At 49.8% G+C, this 17,877-nt stretch overlaps 1 protein-coding gene across 1 annotated transcript in view; it reads right to left on the bottom strand.

Moving 5' to 3' along the window:
- Positions 1 to 2,089: 2,089 nt before the first annotated feature.
- Positions 2,090 to 17,877, bottom strand: part of LOC144143466 (uncharacterized) — a 338,543-nt gene continuing 322,755 nt past the window's right edge. Inside the window, exons 28-32 of the mRNA XM_077675212.1 lie at positions 13,946 to 14,094; positions 11,916 to 12,171; positions 10,744 to 10,839; positions 3,349 to 3,439; positions 2,090 to 2,377 (exon numbers count right to left, since the gene is read on the bottom strand). Of these exons, the coding sequence (XP_077531338.1) occupies positions 2,232 to 2,377; positions 3,349 to 3,439; positions 10,744 to 10,839; positions 11,916 to 12,171; positions 13,946 to 14,094 (738 nt within the window). The 3' untranslated portion in view covers positions 2,090 to 2,231. The remainder of the gene's footprint in view (positions 2,378 to 3,348; positions 3,440 to 10,743; positions 10,840 to 11,915; positions 12,172 to 13,945; positions 14,095 to 17,877) is intronic.

The following is a 17,877-nucleotide window of genomic DNA, read 5'->3' as shown; positions in this document are numbered from 1 at the left end:
ACGTTCAGGCGCATTAACCATGTTTCGCACCATGTTTTAATGAGGTTTAGGTCGGACTGAAGGATTGCGGAATCGGAAGGATGACGTATAGAGCGGTATAGAACGCAATCATCAGCGAATAATCTGATATTGGACTGAATGTTAGTACATTCAGCGGACGAGAATTACACTGACAGCGTACTGACAGCGGACGAGAATTACACAATATTTACAATTTCACTGTGAACCCTGCAATTTTGGAAAATATAAAACCCGGCTTTGTGTTTGATTTGTCTTAGCGGCTAATTGTCATATAATTTGTTTCGGTATAGGTATAGTTTCAATGAAACAAGCGTTAGAGCCACTTTATGTGATGGTATTCTCTCCGAAGATTGACTTGATTAACTGTTCAACAGTCGATGTGGGAAAGCCATTTTACAAAGATCAAGCTTACAACGATCCCCTTAATGTCTGCTTCACCTCCTAACACAAATGAATTGCTGGGAAGACATTTTAAGGAACAGCCCTTTGGCGCCCTTCTCTGGGCTAAGCTGCGTCAGCGTCGTTGTGACCGGGCGAACGATGGGAAGACCGACGAGTGAAGGAAAGCAAAGGAGGAGAATGTCGCGAAATTGGGAAGGGAGTAGGTTCGCCGTGGTGGCGCGAGCCAGCGCTCTCCGAAAGTGTGTGGTGGGGGAAGGGAAGGGGCGGTATGCTGTGCCCGCACGAGCCGCTCGACGCCTGGAGAAAACGTGAGGGGGGCGTTCACGCGACAATGATGTGCGTTCGCTTAATGCTATGTTCAGGCTAAATACGTAACAACCGTATCGTGCGCTATGGACGTAAAAAACGGCGTTTTACACAGTTCGGTTGCCTTGGACGTCAAATGACGTCATTACTTAAAGATATTACGACAATTGCGACAACACTCTGAACACGGCCTAAGACGCAGTTCTTGTCTACGTTCTTGTCTACATTGCTCTATTACCGGAGGCGATCTGCTGGATCCTAGCCATAGACAGCTTTCCTGTAAAAAAGAATGCAGTATTTCAAACTAAGGTAGAAGTCCCGTTTCCATGTATCTTTTGTCAGAGCAGCGCAGAGCGAGCAACGCATCTTCGCCCTCACCCGCAACCAGCTCAGGGCCGTCCAGCGGCTCGAGGCAGCTCGAGGCAGCTTTGGCGCTGCAACGGCGAAAGGAAAGCCAGCGCCCCTCGCCTCCCGGCCCCCGCGGGGGTCGAGCGGACGGCGACGGCGCGAGCGATCCGAGCAACCCGCGCGGCCGGCCGGGCACGACGCCTCGGGCTCTGCCCGCTACCTAGCGCAGGTAGTTAGACGAGGTGCCGCGAAGCCCTGCGTGGCCTGACCCGCATCTTTCTCGCAGGACGAATCAATAAAGGTCATTTCTCTCTCTCTTTCTCTCTCGGCCGCTGAAGCGTGTGCGAGCAAGAGGGGTTGCCCAAAGAAAGTGGCACCTGGCGCCAAGCGCTGGCAGTGACAAGCGTTGCCGTTTGAAGTGAAGTAAAAGACAGGCTAGCGAGCGTAGTTGGACGCGCACGCGCACATCGGTGTCTCGACACCAGATGTGCAACGTCAGATGTCGCGGCGATGTATTTTGCACGCCGCTTGTGCCCCGACTTATTTTGACGCCGGATGTACATTGCCGCGAACCACGCCTTCTGGTTTGTTTATTTAAGTTTTTGTTGCCAGCTCCTGGTCGCACTCGGTTGTCTTACCTATGTTTGAAGCGAAGCGCACGTTCCCATCTTTTCTTTTGTATGCCGAGGAGGCTATCTTATTTCATGAGGACAGTGTTTCTTCATGTCGTCACTAGGCTGGAATGTTCTTTGATCGCCAGGGTTTTCGACCTGATCTGATGGTTCCAAAAACAATAACCTGGGGAGATATATGCTCGCAGGGCAAACGCCGCGGCATTCGACTGGCGGGGGATCGTTCCTGCACACCACTCTGTTGATTTCTTTTTCGACGCTTGTGTATTCTTCGCGTTCTTTGTGGAGCACAAGTTCACTCTAACACAAATTTTCCTCTGAGTCGTCTTTGACTACATGCCATTATAAAAGATAGGGAGCGAAACAGTCATCAAGCTAGATTTTAGTCTCTTTATCTTATGCACGTTTGGCCGTACTCACGGATACAAACACTCCATTGCTGACTCGCTATAGCAAGCGCGTTTCCATACGACTCGGAAAAGTAGGTGCAACAGGCGCAGACGTCTCCATAACAATCCTCTTTCAGTTCCCGGAGGGCGAGTCTTCATCCGCTGTCTCGTGGCGGCGCATCCCGGCGGCCTTTTGAGCTGCACGGCGTGTGCAAATCTGGTGCTTAATCGAGCGTCCATGCTTGTCTTCGCACTGCCTCTGCTTCTCTTTCAGGCATTCTGCATTCGAAGTAAAACAATGAGGGATATACGAGTTGCAACTTGAAAATTCTCTTTTCAACAGTGAAAGACAGAATCCTGTCGATAAGAGTGCACTAATGCGGCAGTATACCGCAAACAGAAGAGAAGTGAACAATGATGTGTTTGCAGACGGCTAGAGGCACGTGACTGAACACTAAACGTCGCGTTTGGAAAACACAAGACATGTCATCACTTGCTGATAGCCGATGCAAATGCTCCCTTTTTGTTCGCAGTAATGACTGTAGTAATCAATAAGCGGTACTCACATAAATGTGCCACAGTGAACATTTGGCTACCGTTACAAAAGAATTCCATTGACTGAAACCGCTTTCTCAGACGTAAAGAGAGAGAAGTAGAGAACGGCTTTATTGTTCTAGAGAGACACGAAGGGAGGGAATAATCGAGAAGATTTCACGGATCACGTTTATGCTTCCGAGCAAGATTAGTGAGTCACAAACTACTTGAGCTGATCATTTCATAGCTGGTTCCTTGAAGATCACGTAGCAGCTTGCGGGTTTTCCGAAGAAACAGGTGCACAAAAACGGTTATACCAGGAGTAGGTCGAGAATACCGCACCAATTTGCATAAACCGCTGGTTAGTGAATATTCAATTATTTTCTCCAATGATAAGGAATCTATTGCTGCGAATAAGCTTGCTCGCCCCCAAATAGGGGCTGAGTTCCAGCACTGCCGCACCGAATTATACCGAACTGATTAAGGATGTAGCTATGATTTCAATACCGGCAGCGTTCGATGTGCGAGATAGCTCCGTGTTCCCATTTCCGTACTACATTAGGGGTTAGCGGCGTGTTGGCATTGGTCCCAGTAACCATTGCCTACCCCGAGCGTGTGCGCGGAAGAAGTTATGAGATTAGCCCTGGCACACCGACATATAGGCTGCGCTGCTTTTGCCCACGCAAGGCTAGGATGCCAAATGGAGCACATCGTACCGTTCTCTTCCCGTAGAAGTCGCGCTTCGTCCTCTAGGAAGCGCTCCCTCTCGAACGCAGCGCGGAGGTCGCTTCGCAGTTGTGCCAGGTCCTGCAAATTCCATGAGCGCGAGTCATTGCCATCCTCATGACAACCAACGGCAGAATCTCAAGCGGCGTTAACTCGCCAACACTCATAATAATGCTCCTTTACACTGCAGCACGAAGGCCTACCCCCTAGATTGTCAACCATTTATGTCGCGGGCTTGCTAGGCCCATTTAGTGCCTGTGTATCTGATTCCTTCATCGCGCCGTCGTGCTTTCCCTGTTAGTTTCGCCTACTCTCTCTTTCTTATATTGTAAACACTGCAGTTGTCATAACCGATACCAAAGCTATAAATGCTCCACAATGGAAACTAAGGAAAGTGAATCCCAATGTTAGAATAAAATATATATGCCATTTCTGCAGAAGGTTGGCAAGGCGAATCCCTTTTGAACCATAGGTATAGGTCATATGCGCGCAACTGCGCCAACATTGTGGCAGCGGCAAAAACGAGTTGCTGTGTTCTCGGTGACGGGGTTGTAGGCCATAGTTGACATCGGCAGAAGCGCCATTTCCGAATCGAGCTAATCGCAACCCTTCCGTCATCTCATCCCATAAGAACGTGCTTAGGGAAGCCGGCAACGTTTAATTTGTGCTTATGCATGATTGGCGCATGTACGTCACCCTGAACGAGCTGGCGCGAACCGGCCTGCAATGTCAACACAACATGCTTCGCTCAGCGTTGGCCTCCTCCTGGTTTACACATGTGTCGTTCGTTTGCACACAAACTTCCGGCAGATGTGGCTGCAATGAGGTATGGTGGAAAACAGGGAGCCACTGCAAAGAAAAGGGGCACTCGTCCTAATAGAAAAGCGCCAACTAAACGAGACGAGAGAAGGGCACAATACGAACTTGCTACAAAAACGCACATACTTTCTTTTTTCTCTCTCTCTCTTTGGCGCTGCTCTCGGGAACCTCATCGAAATGCTTTGAGCCCGAAGGATTACTGCTGCTAAGCCTGAACTTAGCCACGTTCGACGTTCCCTCGTACAATGCATTACAAATTTGGACAATTCCCAACCTGGGGCGCTATTCCAAAAGGCCCGAGTTTTGCCTACTTCCGAGTTTCCAGATACTTGGGTTATGAAAGTAGTGATAGTGGAGCATTCGATACACTTTGAGCAAAACCAACGTAATCGCGCGCAGCACGCCTGGCATATTCATCGCGCTGTGTTGGAGCCGCTTACGTTGATACCATTACGGCGTGTGCTATCTTCCGCATGCACCACCCTCTGAAATCGCTCTCCAACACTGATTCCCAGTCATAAACTAGATAACCCCACTGCTACTTTGAAATCCCCAGCGTGGCTGTTGGCCACGCCCGGTAAGGGGCGGTCGTTACGCCGCCCCTTAGCCGCTGCGACTTAGTGGCTACAACACCACACCCCCACAAAGCGGACCCCATGGGTGGGTGTGGCTGCGATTGTTACGCCGCGCCCCCGAAGGGGTTGGATGTGTTTGACTGACATTAGAACTTGGAGGAAACTTGGTATGGTTTTGCACGGCGGTAAGGGGCGTTTTTCTCAGTGTTCTGCTCTTCCACTGAATTATGTTTGCAACGTGGCCTGAGGGCAGTCCTAGTGCAGCTCTGGGCGAGCGCAAACCAAGTAATCAAGAGCGTCCGATGTACAGCCGGTAAAAGGCTTGTCTATAACACAGCTTTCGTACTCCCAGCCCTGTCCTGCCCCGCCGGAGCGGGATTTCAATAAAACTACTGCGGAATTCTGAAGTAAGACTTCAGAATTCCGCAGTAGTTTTATTGCTTTTGCTAGTAGTTCTTCGCTTTTGCCTCCGACATGTTTGGAACGAGTATGTTTCGGCTGTTTTCGGATGTAGCTGGTTGAAGTTGAAATCGCTGTTATAGACAAGCGTTTTACCGACTGTACCTGATGAAACGCGCCCTGCTCCCGACCATCAAATATGACTTTTGTTTACGGCTTGCTTGAGTGTGCACGGCGGGCGCTTATCAGAAATCGTCCCGGTCAATTGAAGAGCGTGTTTGAGAATTGGCGAGTAAGTTTTAGGCATTGAAGTTGTGTCATTAGTCATCGCCTATGTTTTCACGATGTATGAAGAAGGTTCCCATGGGAAAATCGTGTCGTTTTTGCCTCTTCTGTCGGCTTGTACTCCAGTTCCGACCGAACACCCTCGCGACTGTGACACCGTTAGCTGACGGTGGCCTGGGGACTTCATTTTCGTTTTGTGCTAAGTTCTTGTCGCTGCTAGGGGGCATCAAGTGACGACTTAGTGGCTACAACACCACACCCCCACAAAGCGGACCCCATGGGTGGGTGTGGCTGCGATTGTTACGCCGCGCCCCCGAAGGGGTTGGATGTGTTTGACTGACATTAGAACTCGGAGGAAACTTGGTATGGTTTTGCACGGCCGAGTTGAACTCGGGAAGCCCGTGGTGGCCGCTGCTACGGCGTGGTTTATATTTATGGTCTACGCGTAGCACGCATATTTCTGCCCCGACAGGTCTCTTAAACAAAATAGGAGTTTCGAGCCCGTTTCTTTCTCTCGAAGAGTGCTTTGCATTGTTTGTGCAGTCGTTTGGCGACAGACCCCCGTTTGCGATGACTTAGAGGTGGATTTAGCTCCATGACCGTCGAGGAGCAAGTGTAGTGTGCGCTGCGGTTCTACGCGGCGGGCAGCTTTTACAGAAGCGTTGGTTGCGACCGCACCACCGACCGCCACCAGTCGACTGTCAACGGGTGTGTGCGTAATATAATCAGTGGAGACGTGTTTTGCAGATCTCGCCTTTGTTTTATGTGGTTTGGCGGACATCACTTCCGCAGCTTCCTACCGCACGTCTACCCGTCTGCAGCCGCCGGCCGGAGCGTGCGCTCCAGTTATCGTCTGCTCGAAAAGCAGTTTCGAACGAATCGTTGCATGACCCTGTGTTTTGTTTCTCATCAGCGCGGCGGACAGTCTCCCTCGAGGGGTTGCGTAGCGCGCATTTATTGTGAAAACGTTACTGACAGGATAGCTTATACGTATTACATATGCTGTCAAGGATACAGTCGACGCACCGATAGTCGATTAGGTAGTGTATTCGCAGGGGTGAAGCCGATAGGAACGCAGGTCCGAGCGTTGAGATATTTGTTGTTGTTGTTGTTGTTCGTTATTTTTGTGGCGCAGACCCACTTGAGGGATTGGCCAGGATCGGTAGCTTTATAGGGGCTAATGTGCCAGTAAAGTTTGGTTCGTTGGTGCAGGTGGTTGGTGTCGTCGTGGAGGGTGGTGAAGGACCCGATGACGAGACGAGGCCAGTAGGTGATGAAGAAAAAGAAGTCTATTTACACGTATTTACAAGAGACGACGAAGCATAACATAAGACAAGGAAAACTGGATTAAAATTAAAAGGCGCCGCAGCGCGCAAGGGGGTATCGCGGCAGGATCCCTCGTGGGGGCCCGGAGGCCAAAAAGGTGCCAAACCGCCGCACGGTTGGCTGGAAAGATGCGTGGAGTTCTGGCGCCCAGAAACCGCCACGGGAGCGAGTCTTCGTGCCACCGCTTGCAGTCGCAGCTCTCGACAAACTCGTCGAAGCACGCGCTAGCAGGGCACGAGCAGTGCCGCCTCCCCCACAGCAGCGCACATGCCAATAAGGATTTTGACCTCCGCTCCCCCCCTGGCCGTCCCCGAAGGTCAGGATGAAAGGAAAGCCTCCCCCGACGCCGCGTAGAAGCCGCCGGCGAGGCCCAACCAAGGGGTTGCGACTGGCCGGCGTCGGCGGAGGCCGCCCCAACATTCCGCCACCGGATGGGGAGACCCAACAAGGCCACGAGAAGGGAGGGGGGTCATCGTCAAGACGGGTTCATCAGCGCTGCAATCATTACAGTGCCCGATTGAAGAAACTAAGTTTTGGAGGAAAAAAAAAGATGTTGAGAATAATCGCACTACCAGTACAGGAATTTGTAGAAGAAAATTGCGCACTACGCAGGAATTTGCAAGAAAGGGCTGTTCTTTCGTCTGTGACTCTGTGTACAAGAAGAGCGGCTAACAGGTTAAGCGTCTAGTCTGTGAGATGCTCACGGTGCGTCAACTCCAAGTTACGTGAGCGTCAAAATAATGTACGCAAAAGAAAGGATGGTAACCTGTCGACTCCCTGCGGTAAATGCCCCCAAGTGTGAGCCATACTTTAAAAATTCTGTGATATTGTTTCACGACTCTGATCAGCGCACGCCTGAGATAGCAGAGGCAGCTGAAATGCAACTAGTCGATTTTGAGTGTGTCAGCACGACATCAGTAGCCTTGTCCGATAAGGAGGCAGCGTTCTTAAAAAAGAACTGGTCGTGGTAATGACTGGCACGTATGGGACAGCGGTAAGTGATTCCGTTATTTTAATCTGTCTATAATTGTAACCTTTCCTGTATCTCTTGAACGTCTAAAGCCAGGATGGTACTGGGGGTGGTTTTGCTGAGGTTGTCTATAATTTGTTCTTTCAGCTGCAGCAATACGTCCTGGGTAGACAGATGGGCGCGGAATCCGAACATTGTGTGGGGGTAGAGGTTATTATCGTCAGGATGTTCTGTCAGTCTACGGTTCACCAGGTGTTCGAAGAGCTTTCCAAGTCATGATGTAAGCGAGATTGGTCGAAGGTTTTCAATGGTGATTCGTTTGTGAGGTTTCGGAATTAGCGTTATGTCGGCGTGCCTCCACTGTGGTGGTAGGGTGCCGGCTAGCCAATGTTTGTTGAAAAGTACCAGGATGGACTACTGCATGTCTTCGCTCAGGTTTCGTAGAAGTTTATTGGTAATTCTGTCCTTGCCTAGTAATTCCATCACCTACATTGGAGCAGTGGGAGCACAGGCTGACCAGCTTCCAGCTCGAGGATCAGGAGTACCTGATCTCCCGGGCGAGGGCTGCTGGGGAGCCTGAAGACGGCCTGGACTGAGGCCACCACCCACTCTCCTTTCCCCCTCCCCTTTCCCTTAAAAAAATAAATGTTATTCCTCCTCCTCCTGTATCTCTTGTCTTTTTGCTGGTATATATTTCACCCTGATTCAATGAAATTCAGTTGGAAGTAGCGCTTGTCCTTATCTACTGTGTCCCTGTTTTTTTATGCGCTTAAGATGAACGTTATGGCCAAGCCGAACGCTACGTGGCCGAACTGAAGAGAGCACTTTGCAAGGACGAGATAGGGTCATTACAGCGACGCTTGGCTCGCTTCCTTTTCAAGCAGCACACAACAGTGTAAAATACCACAGGCCAATGTTTTCGCGGGAAATGAGGAGGCCTCTCACGGCCGTTCGACCAGAGCCATCTTCAAAGGCGGCACAGGGTGCCCGCGACCCACCACGCAGCCGGTGGATACAAAAGGGAGAACGCTTGCTCACCCGCCAGTTTCAACACAAGCCGGAATGGGTCCCAGCGACCGTAAAAAAACGGATTGGCCTGCGGCCGTCGCCTCGTCGTGATTTCCTGCATGACTACTCGGTGGCACCTCAATCAGCTCCGCCAGCTGAGGCCGCCTTCAAGCAAACCAGCCCTTTTCAAGTGTGCCCGTCCGTCAGCTTGCCACTGACTGCGCGGACATGACAAAGGCCATGTGTTTGTGACCTCTACGCAACGAAACGTCGCGGCGGTTAACCTTGATATAACGAAGTCGGCGAGATGATCATTTTGGTTTTTGCACTTTTACTAAAAATCGACTGGAGAAATGAACTAATTTAGCCAATCCTAGAACTACCGTAGGGAGCCGGTAGCAATGAAAATGTCCGGAATCGTCTAAAAACGATATTTATCATGTTGATGATGATGATCAATGGAGCGCCTAGCACCATTCCGTGCATAATATGCAGCAACTTCTGGTTTTGCTTCGTAGCGTGACGCTACACCTTCTGGCAAGAGTGGCTACTACCGTTTACGTGTTTTTTTCGCTCGCACCGCAAACCACCATGCATTTCCACGTGGGAGTGCGGTTTCTGTTGCGGGCAAGTTTTGAAGCGCTAGGCCGTCCTTTCGGCGTGTAGTCACGCGTCTCCACTGCTATCTGTGGCATCGATTCGTCGGGGATGAGTGCTGCTGCTAGAAAACGAAATGTTGTGTCTTTTCAAGAAAAGCGCACGACTTTAAATACCCTCTCCGCAGGCGGCAAAGAAGAATATTGCCGCCCGGTATAGTATCCCAACTGGCCTCCTCTCAACAGTTTTGAGTGCGTAAAGAGCATCAAGTTCGCAAAAAGGTGCACCCTTCCGGTGTAATTTTAGTTATTGTAACGCGTTAAGACGCCGAAAAGTGTCAAAAGGCAGAAGTGCTGCATATGTTACGTTTGTTAATACGGGGGCTAAGTGACCCTGCTTCTGTGGAGCACCGCGTAGTGCCTAAGCTCGTGCGAAAGCAGGAGTCGCAAGTCACGCGGTTTTTCGCTGTGAAATAAATCCACGCAGGGTGAGTTCACCTTCTCTGACGTCTAGCATTCTCGCTTCGTTTCTGCTTCATTCCCGCGATCCTTAACTCGAAACCTGCACGTAACGAAAACCTGGATGTAACGAAAAACGGCGAACTTTTGCAAACTTCGTTACAAGAAGGTTTAACTGCAGTTAGTTTAGTAATTTTGAGTATTGGAGAAAGCTGACAGAACTTTTATAATGTCTACTTATCAGATCCGTATTGCTCTGTTCGCCTTTTGAAATACGTCTTAAAACAAAACCGAATCAGTAATCACCAATTTAGAACACGGAGTGCCATTCCTGGCAAGCAGCATGCAGAAGGTAGCGTGTCTCCAGCAGCCAGATGTGTGAGTGTGGTCCCTCTACATTTTGTTTTTCCGCCCTGCAAACGAATCCTTAACGTGTCTTTGCCGTACGACCACTTAATTCCGTTGGGCCCAGGTTGCCAAGCAGGTGCTGTCGAAAAAGGTAATCAGGCTGTGCAAAGGAAGCCCGCAATGGACGCGAAGCTGGGCCAAAATAGGCCCAGAACAATTGTCGCTAATGCAGACGACAAAGCCGTCCAACCGACGCGCTCGTGGCCGCACCGGTGTAAGCGCGCACCTGCGCGCGGGGAGCGCTGGGTAACCATTCGTCGCGCCATCGGCACTGTGCTTTGTGAGTGAAAACCGCCCTCACCCTCCCCAGCCGCGTTGGGAGTTTCTTGTGGCACAGGCCACGAAACAAACGTCGGCTGGTAGAGGTAGAAATCTTTGCATTAAAATTGAGAGCGCGAACACCAATTTAGGTGAAAAATGTTTGTGGGGGTGGTCAAGATAATTTCCACGCTGTTGCCACGCGGATTAGCGCTCGGCTACTTTTTCGCAGCCGCTCCATTTCCGCTCCTCTACGCGATAACAATCCGTCCCTGTGCTCACCTTGCAATCGTCGTCCTGGCTACTCGCACCGACGACGTTCAGCTCGATCGACCGCATCATTTCGGCGCGTAGCTCGACAAGGGCTTGGCTCAACGCCTGCAGAGGAAACATGGCAACCCGTCAGAGTGATCCGCAGATGAACAAATACTCATAGCCGGTGGTGTAATTGAGGGGACTCGTGGAAAATGCTAAAAATACGCGTTGCCTTTGTATGGTGTTTAAGGGTGTTTAAGCAAACTCGCATGCATAGGCAGTCTACTGCGGAAGCTACCTGTCTCCCTCTCCCTTCGTTGGACTGCATAAAAAACGAGCGCTAATAAACCAACGGCCAGTCTTCCCCGGGAGCTGGCTGCTTTTGTTGCTCATAATGAAGGACGAAACAGCCTTGTAACTTGCACTCTGAGAGGAACTGGCCGTGACTTTGAAATTTGTGGGGTCGACAAAGATGTTAATCAGTCCGCGACATGTTTAGAGTAACTGTTCATACTGCTCGTCACTGCCGAATATACGTTTTCATAAAAACGATCCAGCTTTGGCGAAAGCAATCTGCCCACACAAACAAGCATTGCACAAAATATTAGAGCCCTGGCACAATGGGACGATGGAACACCAGGGAAGCTGTGTTGGTGGATAATATTATTCGGTTATGTATGGCTCCTTACTATATTAATCGAGTAAAGACACATGCAAATATCTTCCCTGAAATAGGATTGTGAATTATTCCTTATGTAATCTTTTCGGTATCACTTCAATAGAACAATACTTACAGCCGTTTTTTGTAACCACGCTCCCGCCTTAGACGGCCATGTATTGATATCAGACGGTAATCGGCAATTCTGTAATGTTTACACTTTCATTGTGAAGTAACTAATTATGACAAGTAAAAAAAACTCGGCATAATGACATTCTTCTGAACGGCTAATCTGAGTACAATATTTTTTTGAGATATCAACATTAATTAGAAGGAGAACTGCAGAGCGTTTACCACTGACGTTGAAGCGAGCACTTGTGGTTTTCTGTCGACGCGACCGTAGGGACTTACGTAATTTGGGTCCTACCACAGCGCGAGACAATTTAGCTCTAAAAATTCAATTGCACAGCACACCCTGTAATTGCTCGTCTCTGCGCGTATCCCCAAGGCGTGTTGCCAACCGGCGCGAGCAAGAGCGCACCCTGAGCTGGCGCTCCTTGTCGTCCACCTGGGCCTTCAGCCTGTGCACCAGGCTTCCCAAGTCTCTCTTCTTGGCTGCCTCCTCCAGCCGGCTCTGCAGGGCTCCCAACCTCGCCTCCAGCGCCTCCACGTGGGCCTCACGCTGGGCGATGCTTTGCTCCCTCGCCTCGAGCTCCTTCCGCAGGGCCTCCGCGCTCTTGTCCGCCTCCCGTCTCGTGGGTTCCTCCTCAGCCGCCTCGTCTTCCAGCCGCTCCTCGCTGCAACGGGACAAACTACTTCAGCGTGTAAGCTTTTAGATTCGAAGCATCTGTTTCTCGGGTGGATGTCCCGCCTCCCTGCCCCTTCCGTAGCGCCTCTGATGATGATTGTGGCAAGATGCCCCTAGGGATTGCCCAACCAAAGAATCCATCACGAGATAGCTCCACGTTCAATCACCGTCGTCATCTTCCCGTAGGGCAACCGCTGAAGAAGAAAGAGAAGAAGACACAGCTGCGAAGGGAGGGCGTGTACGTTGCTCTCAGCCGGTGCACCAACGGCAACAACCTTTACCTCACCAACGCTGACGGAGACTACCGATTCTACCACAGAGACGACAACACCGACAAGAATATGATGAACGAGTTTCGGCGCCTCAAGAACCACCGCCTACTCACCGTAATACAACAGTATTTGCGTGCCTTTGCCACCGGCGTGCACCCGGACGCGGAATTCCCTCTGGCGCTACTAAACACCAGATCACTCAATATAACGGCAACACAATGGAACCACACGGAACCCCCATGATGCTTCGCATCATCATCAGGGTTCCCACGGGAAGATGGTGTAATTTTTTCTCTCCTTTCATTTCCCCCCGCCCTTCATTTATCTGGCCGCCCTTGCTAGTCATATGCTTACCTTTTCGCGGTTACGTTTATTCTATTAAATTCAGTTTTCCCGTGTTAGCAACGCTCCTGTGGCAGCTCTAGGGAGAGCGCACCGGTATTCTGCAGGATTAGGTCGACGGCGCATATTAACCTTACTGTGGCACGTGAAGCAAAGCTGCCGATTTGTGCAAAGACACGGTTACTGTGACCAATGTAAACGGATGCAGGACGGTATCGTCATTCGGTCACGACTGTAATTCGGATGAAAACGATGACTTAGAAAGCCAGAAACGTGCAGGGTTTTATCACAGTACCTTACGTGCGCCCAACTCCAGGCAACAGTTTTTGAGTGAGACACGGCACATATACAGTCGTGGTATGACTTTGTGTTGGGATTAATGGGGATTCTGTCGGCTGCCCACATTACGACAGGTGGGCAGAGGAGACAGTTGAAGGTCGCCCTCTTCCCGAATAGCATTATTACTTCCTCCGGAGGGACAGCAGTGCATAGACACCAGCAAGCGGCCAGCCCATGCCGTGCTCTTATTAAAGACGACAGTCTCTCTTGCGCTACTAAACGTGAATATTTTGGCCTGCCTGCTTGTTTGTCGGTCTTTCTCCCGGTCTCTCGATTCAGCCGCCTGGAAAAAGCTAAAAGAAATCTTCACTGTGAAGATCATACCTGAAACATTATTTCGGAACTACAACACCAGTAGCACACGTTATACTGTCAACATTGTTCAGCAAAACAAAAACACTGAGAACGTTTCAGGCAAAACTTTACTACCAAACTGATACTACAAATGCTTTATAAAACAAAATAAACTCGCCCGTAATTTTTGGGATAGCAAACAAAGAAAACTGTTGAAAAATATTTCAGCCACAAAATTCAAAAACAGTCCGCTGGACTCCCGGTTCGTAACACTAACAAATGGTCCCAACAGATGGCACAGCACCAGTGCTGAAGTAGAAAAATTGATTTGAATTTTGCGAAGTTCACAGGACAATCCAAAAAGGACGAGCGTAAAAGGATGGCGGCAGAGAGAGCAGCTCTAGGCTGTTCCGGGGCAAGGGCGGCAGAAGTGCAGCGCCTTTCGACATTTGCACCACAGTGAGCAGGTAACAAGGCAGTGTTATTTTCTGCAAAGTACAACCAATGTAGGCGTACGTGGCAGAGCCCTTGTGTCCTGCAGGCAGTCGGGCTTCGACTCGGGTGTCCTCGGGCGCGCTCTTCCTTGCCGCAGCCGCTTGTACCGCGTCGAGGAGCAGGCGGACGGCTTCTTTGTGCGCTTCGTCCAGGCTGCGCAGCTGCTCCAACTGCGAGGAAGGCCCGGCAGCTGCAGTCAACATTGCCTGGCGACCGACATCGAGCGAGTACGAGCTCCCATCGGTTCAGAGACGACACGCGCGAGAACAAGCGAGCTTCCTGCATTACAAACCGCAAACCTTGCAATCCGCTTCAAAAATCCTATCAAAGCGCGGAGTAGGTAGATCGTTCAGCGAAAAAAAAGGTCTTCGTAGGAAGAAATAATGGGTTCTGTGAGCTTTCCCACACACTTGTCGCGCATGTGCATACACTGCTGGCAAATGGGGACAACCTCGTTTGCACCGACAGCAGCGAGAACGAGAGCTAATTGAAACAAATATTTCGGTGGCTCTCCTCTCAGCTTTACAGGCAACTGCTTCTTCTGCTGGTGCATTCTTCCAGCGTGCGCCACCGGTGTTCATCTTACACCAGATAAATCCCACCTTCCAGTACCGCGCTCGGGGAGACAGCCCGAAGGCGACAGGCGGAACAGCACCCTGGGAAGCCTCAATTCATGCGTTTGTCGCGTTCTCTGCTGTTGGAGCTAGTGGTCTCTTCGTAATGGAGGTAAAGACGCTGAAAATGTCTCGTCACCTCACATTTCTCGAGGCATTCGTTATTCTACGCGATGGCGGGAATCAACAAAACGCGTTCCATCGTGCATACCTGTGTCCAGAGGAACCAGCATGTGGCACTTTTTTGTTATTGTGCTCATTATTCTTATGAACGGTCACGAGCACCGAGTGCGTGGAGAAATACGGGACGTTTCAAGGAAGTTCAACATATCCCTCCCCCTGGCTAAGACGCCGCCAGGTCGAGGGGAGAAGGCGTGATTCGCGCAGGAACTGGGACTTCCACAGGCGCATGCGCCACCGGTAGCTACCCGGGCGGCTCCTCGGGCGTGGTAGGGAGGCCAGCGTTGTCTGTTGTAAAATGAAACCTAACCACAGTCTGTTGTAACAGCGTGAAACCTAACAGCGCACCCGGCCAGAATGCCACCAGGAGCAGCTGAAGCCCCCGGAAAGCCGAGAGGAGAGTAGAGTAGAGGAGAGGAGATTAGACAGAGAAGAGGAGATGTGTACGCATTTGTTATGAGTGTTTCTGTGTATGCGAACTTCTTGTGTGCGGAAATGTTGAGGAAAATCCTGGACCAACAGTGGAAGAGATGTTTCAAACTATCATTAAACAGCAGCAAGCTATCGATTCTTACATCGCTGGTATTAAATCTTGACTGGATAAGACAGATTCAGCCATAAAAGCTTTTTGTGAGCGATTAGTAGGCGTAGAAGACACGGTCAAAGAAGAATTACAAGTTAAATTTGTGTCGTGGATGAATTAAATTCCTCTGTGACTAGTATACAGGGTGCACTTATGTCCCAGCAAGCAAAAATAGTTGACCTCGAGGACCGAAGCACTAGGAGTAATCTTGTTGTATTCGGCATTCCAGAAGAACCCAACGAATCTTAATCCCTCTTGCGAAATAAAGTCATTAAAGATGTCTTCGAAAACAAATTGGAAGTAAAGTGCGTCTGAATGGCTAGAATTCATGGACTACGAAAACCTTCCGAAAAGCGGCCCATAATTTTTTCATTTCAAGACTATACTAAAAAGGTGGCAGTCTTGAGCAATGCTAAAAAATTGAAAGGAACTAGCATAAGCGTTCAAAATGACTACTGCGCAGAATGCTGCGAAAAAACTGCTCTGGGAGTGCTAAGCAAGATAAGGACACGGGCAAAAAAGTATCACTAGTACAGGATAAGATTTGCATTGATAAACAACTTTATCATACAATTATAAACAACTAAATCCCGCAAGGGTATGCCGAGAACGAACAACCTTACGTCAACAAGCTAGCGACGAAGGGAGCATGAAATTCGTCTGCTTGTAATTAAGGATAGGAGCATCGTCCATAAAATAGATAAATCGGAAACGCTTCTTTTGTCACATGACCCTCAAATATGTGTTATAACTGAAACTTGGCTTCATGATCAAATTAGTGACGACGAAGTTGTGTCGCCTGGTTACAGGTTGTACAGACGCGATAGGGGTTCCCGCGGTGGTGGCGTTGCGCTGATAACAAAAGGTAATATTGAAGTTACTGTTGCTGACCAAGTATTCTATCATGAAAGTCTGCTTCTCAGGTGTCGGTGCAAAGAGACACGTTTTTGGTCTCTGCTGTTTACCGACCTCCGAATGCTGATGACTTGTTTTTGAGTAGGCTATACGCCTCGAGCGCGGCCTGTAGGGGCGCCACTGAAATCCCCCTAGCGGCCCGTTTCAAAAGCAGGCGCGGGAGTCCCCGGCCCGCTCCCCCCTGTCGCCGTTGCTTTTGGGGCTCGTTCAAGACAGCGACTTACCGTTTGTCCGTGTTCGAAATACCGAATAACGTGGAGCAGGCACTCTGTTTGCAAGCGTGGTGTGTTCACGAGAGTATAAACGTTTATGACGCGATCTTAGATCTATATGAGCGCCGAGCGTGTGTCACAGGCCGGCGTCCCGAAGCCAGCATTTCCATGCAGCTGATTGCAATTCCGCTGCCCTGAAATTTAGTGGCAGTGTCTCCGTAAGCAGTGTTTCCTCCGATGGTCATGTTGCGGCCATACACACTATGATGTAAATCGGCTCTGTGCACTTACAAAATCCAGCGGAGCACTCATACCTGACAGCACACAAGTTACGCCTGCCAATATCACATATCAGATATTGATCAGTACCATGAACATGCCAATGCGGCATAAATTTCAGAAATGGTACCAAAGAAGTACGATGGATAATGCAAAATTACACCCCGGAGTCCGCACACGACGACAAATTTAATGATGGGTCGTCTTGTGCCGAGGTGAGCGCTCGCAAAGATTCATCTGTTACATTTAACCTCCACGAGAAGCGCGAAGATGGGCTTATAGAGTAATCCGCGTCCGTGACCAAACTCTTTTTCGAAACATCGTCATATAACACAAGGAGACTGCAGAATCTAGCATAAACCGAAATCAGAGACCCTTATCAGATACGACACTCTTCCAACGAGCCCGTGTGTACGAGATTTCGGCGCACGTTAAGGATCTCCAGGTGGTCAAAATTAATCCGGAGCCCTCCAATACGGCGTGCCTCATCGTCTCCGTTGCGTCGGCGCGTTAAAACCGGCAATCAATCAATAAACTCTTCCAAAGACACGTCGTATCGCTTGTGAACTGCCTATACCCTGTATTCTTCGAAAAATGCGTCCGCCGAGTGATCAGCCGTTCGTTGAAGGCGAAAAACAAACGAAAAGGGAACACACAGCCTGTGTATGTGATTACTAAAACGTTCATTCGTTGATTTCGCCCCGAATGTGTAAACAGCGATAGCTGAGCGTCCTCCTCCTCCTCCTTACCTCCCCCCCCCCCCCCCCATGTCTAGCGAAATAGTGCATTTCGCATCTAGTTGGTCTGGTGAATACTACCTTGCTCAAACAAACGTCTTTAGCATTTCAGAGGCTGCACTCGTTTTTTTTTTAATTCATGTACGACTATTCTATTTATTCCTGACTTGGGTTCTGACTATAAGGCATGAGTGGGCACATATCGGACAATGCACAGCCTTTTAGTGTACTCAACATTTTCGCGTGGCTTATATTCCCCTAAAAGGCACACGTTTTTGTCAGCTATTGGGTTATCACATCCCCGAAACATATTTTTCTACGACGTACATATTCGATGCAAAGCCGCATTTTTTGTCGGCGCTGCAAAACGAACCAACCTCTTACAGTGCCAATATTAGGTCTAAACGAGGCGACAATAATAGAATTCACTTGT

Source organism: Haemaphysalis longicornis, unplaced genomic scaffold (assembly GCF_048455015.1).
Source record: "Haemaphysalis longicornis isolate Haplotype H1 unplaced genomic scaffold, Haemaphysalis longicornis Haplotype H1 scaffold_6, whole genome shotgun sequence".
Classification (NCBI taxonomy): domain Eukaryota; kingdom Metazoa; phylum Arthropoda; class Arachnida; order Ixodida; family Ixodidae; genus Haemaphysalis; species Haemaphysalis longicornis.
The sequence above is the reverse complement of the archived record's forward strand: the minus strand, read 5'-3'. Positions and strand labels throughout refer to the sequence as shown.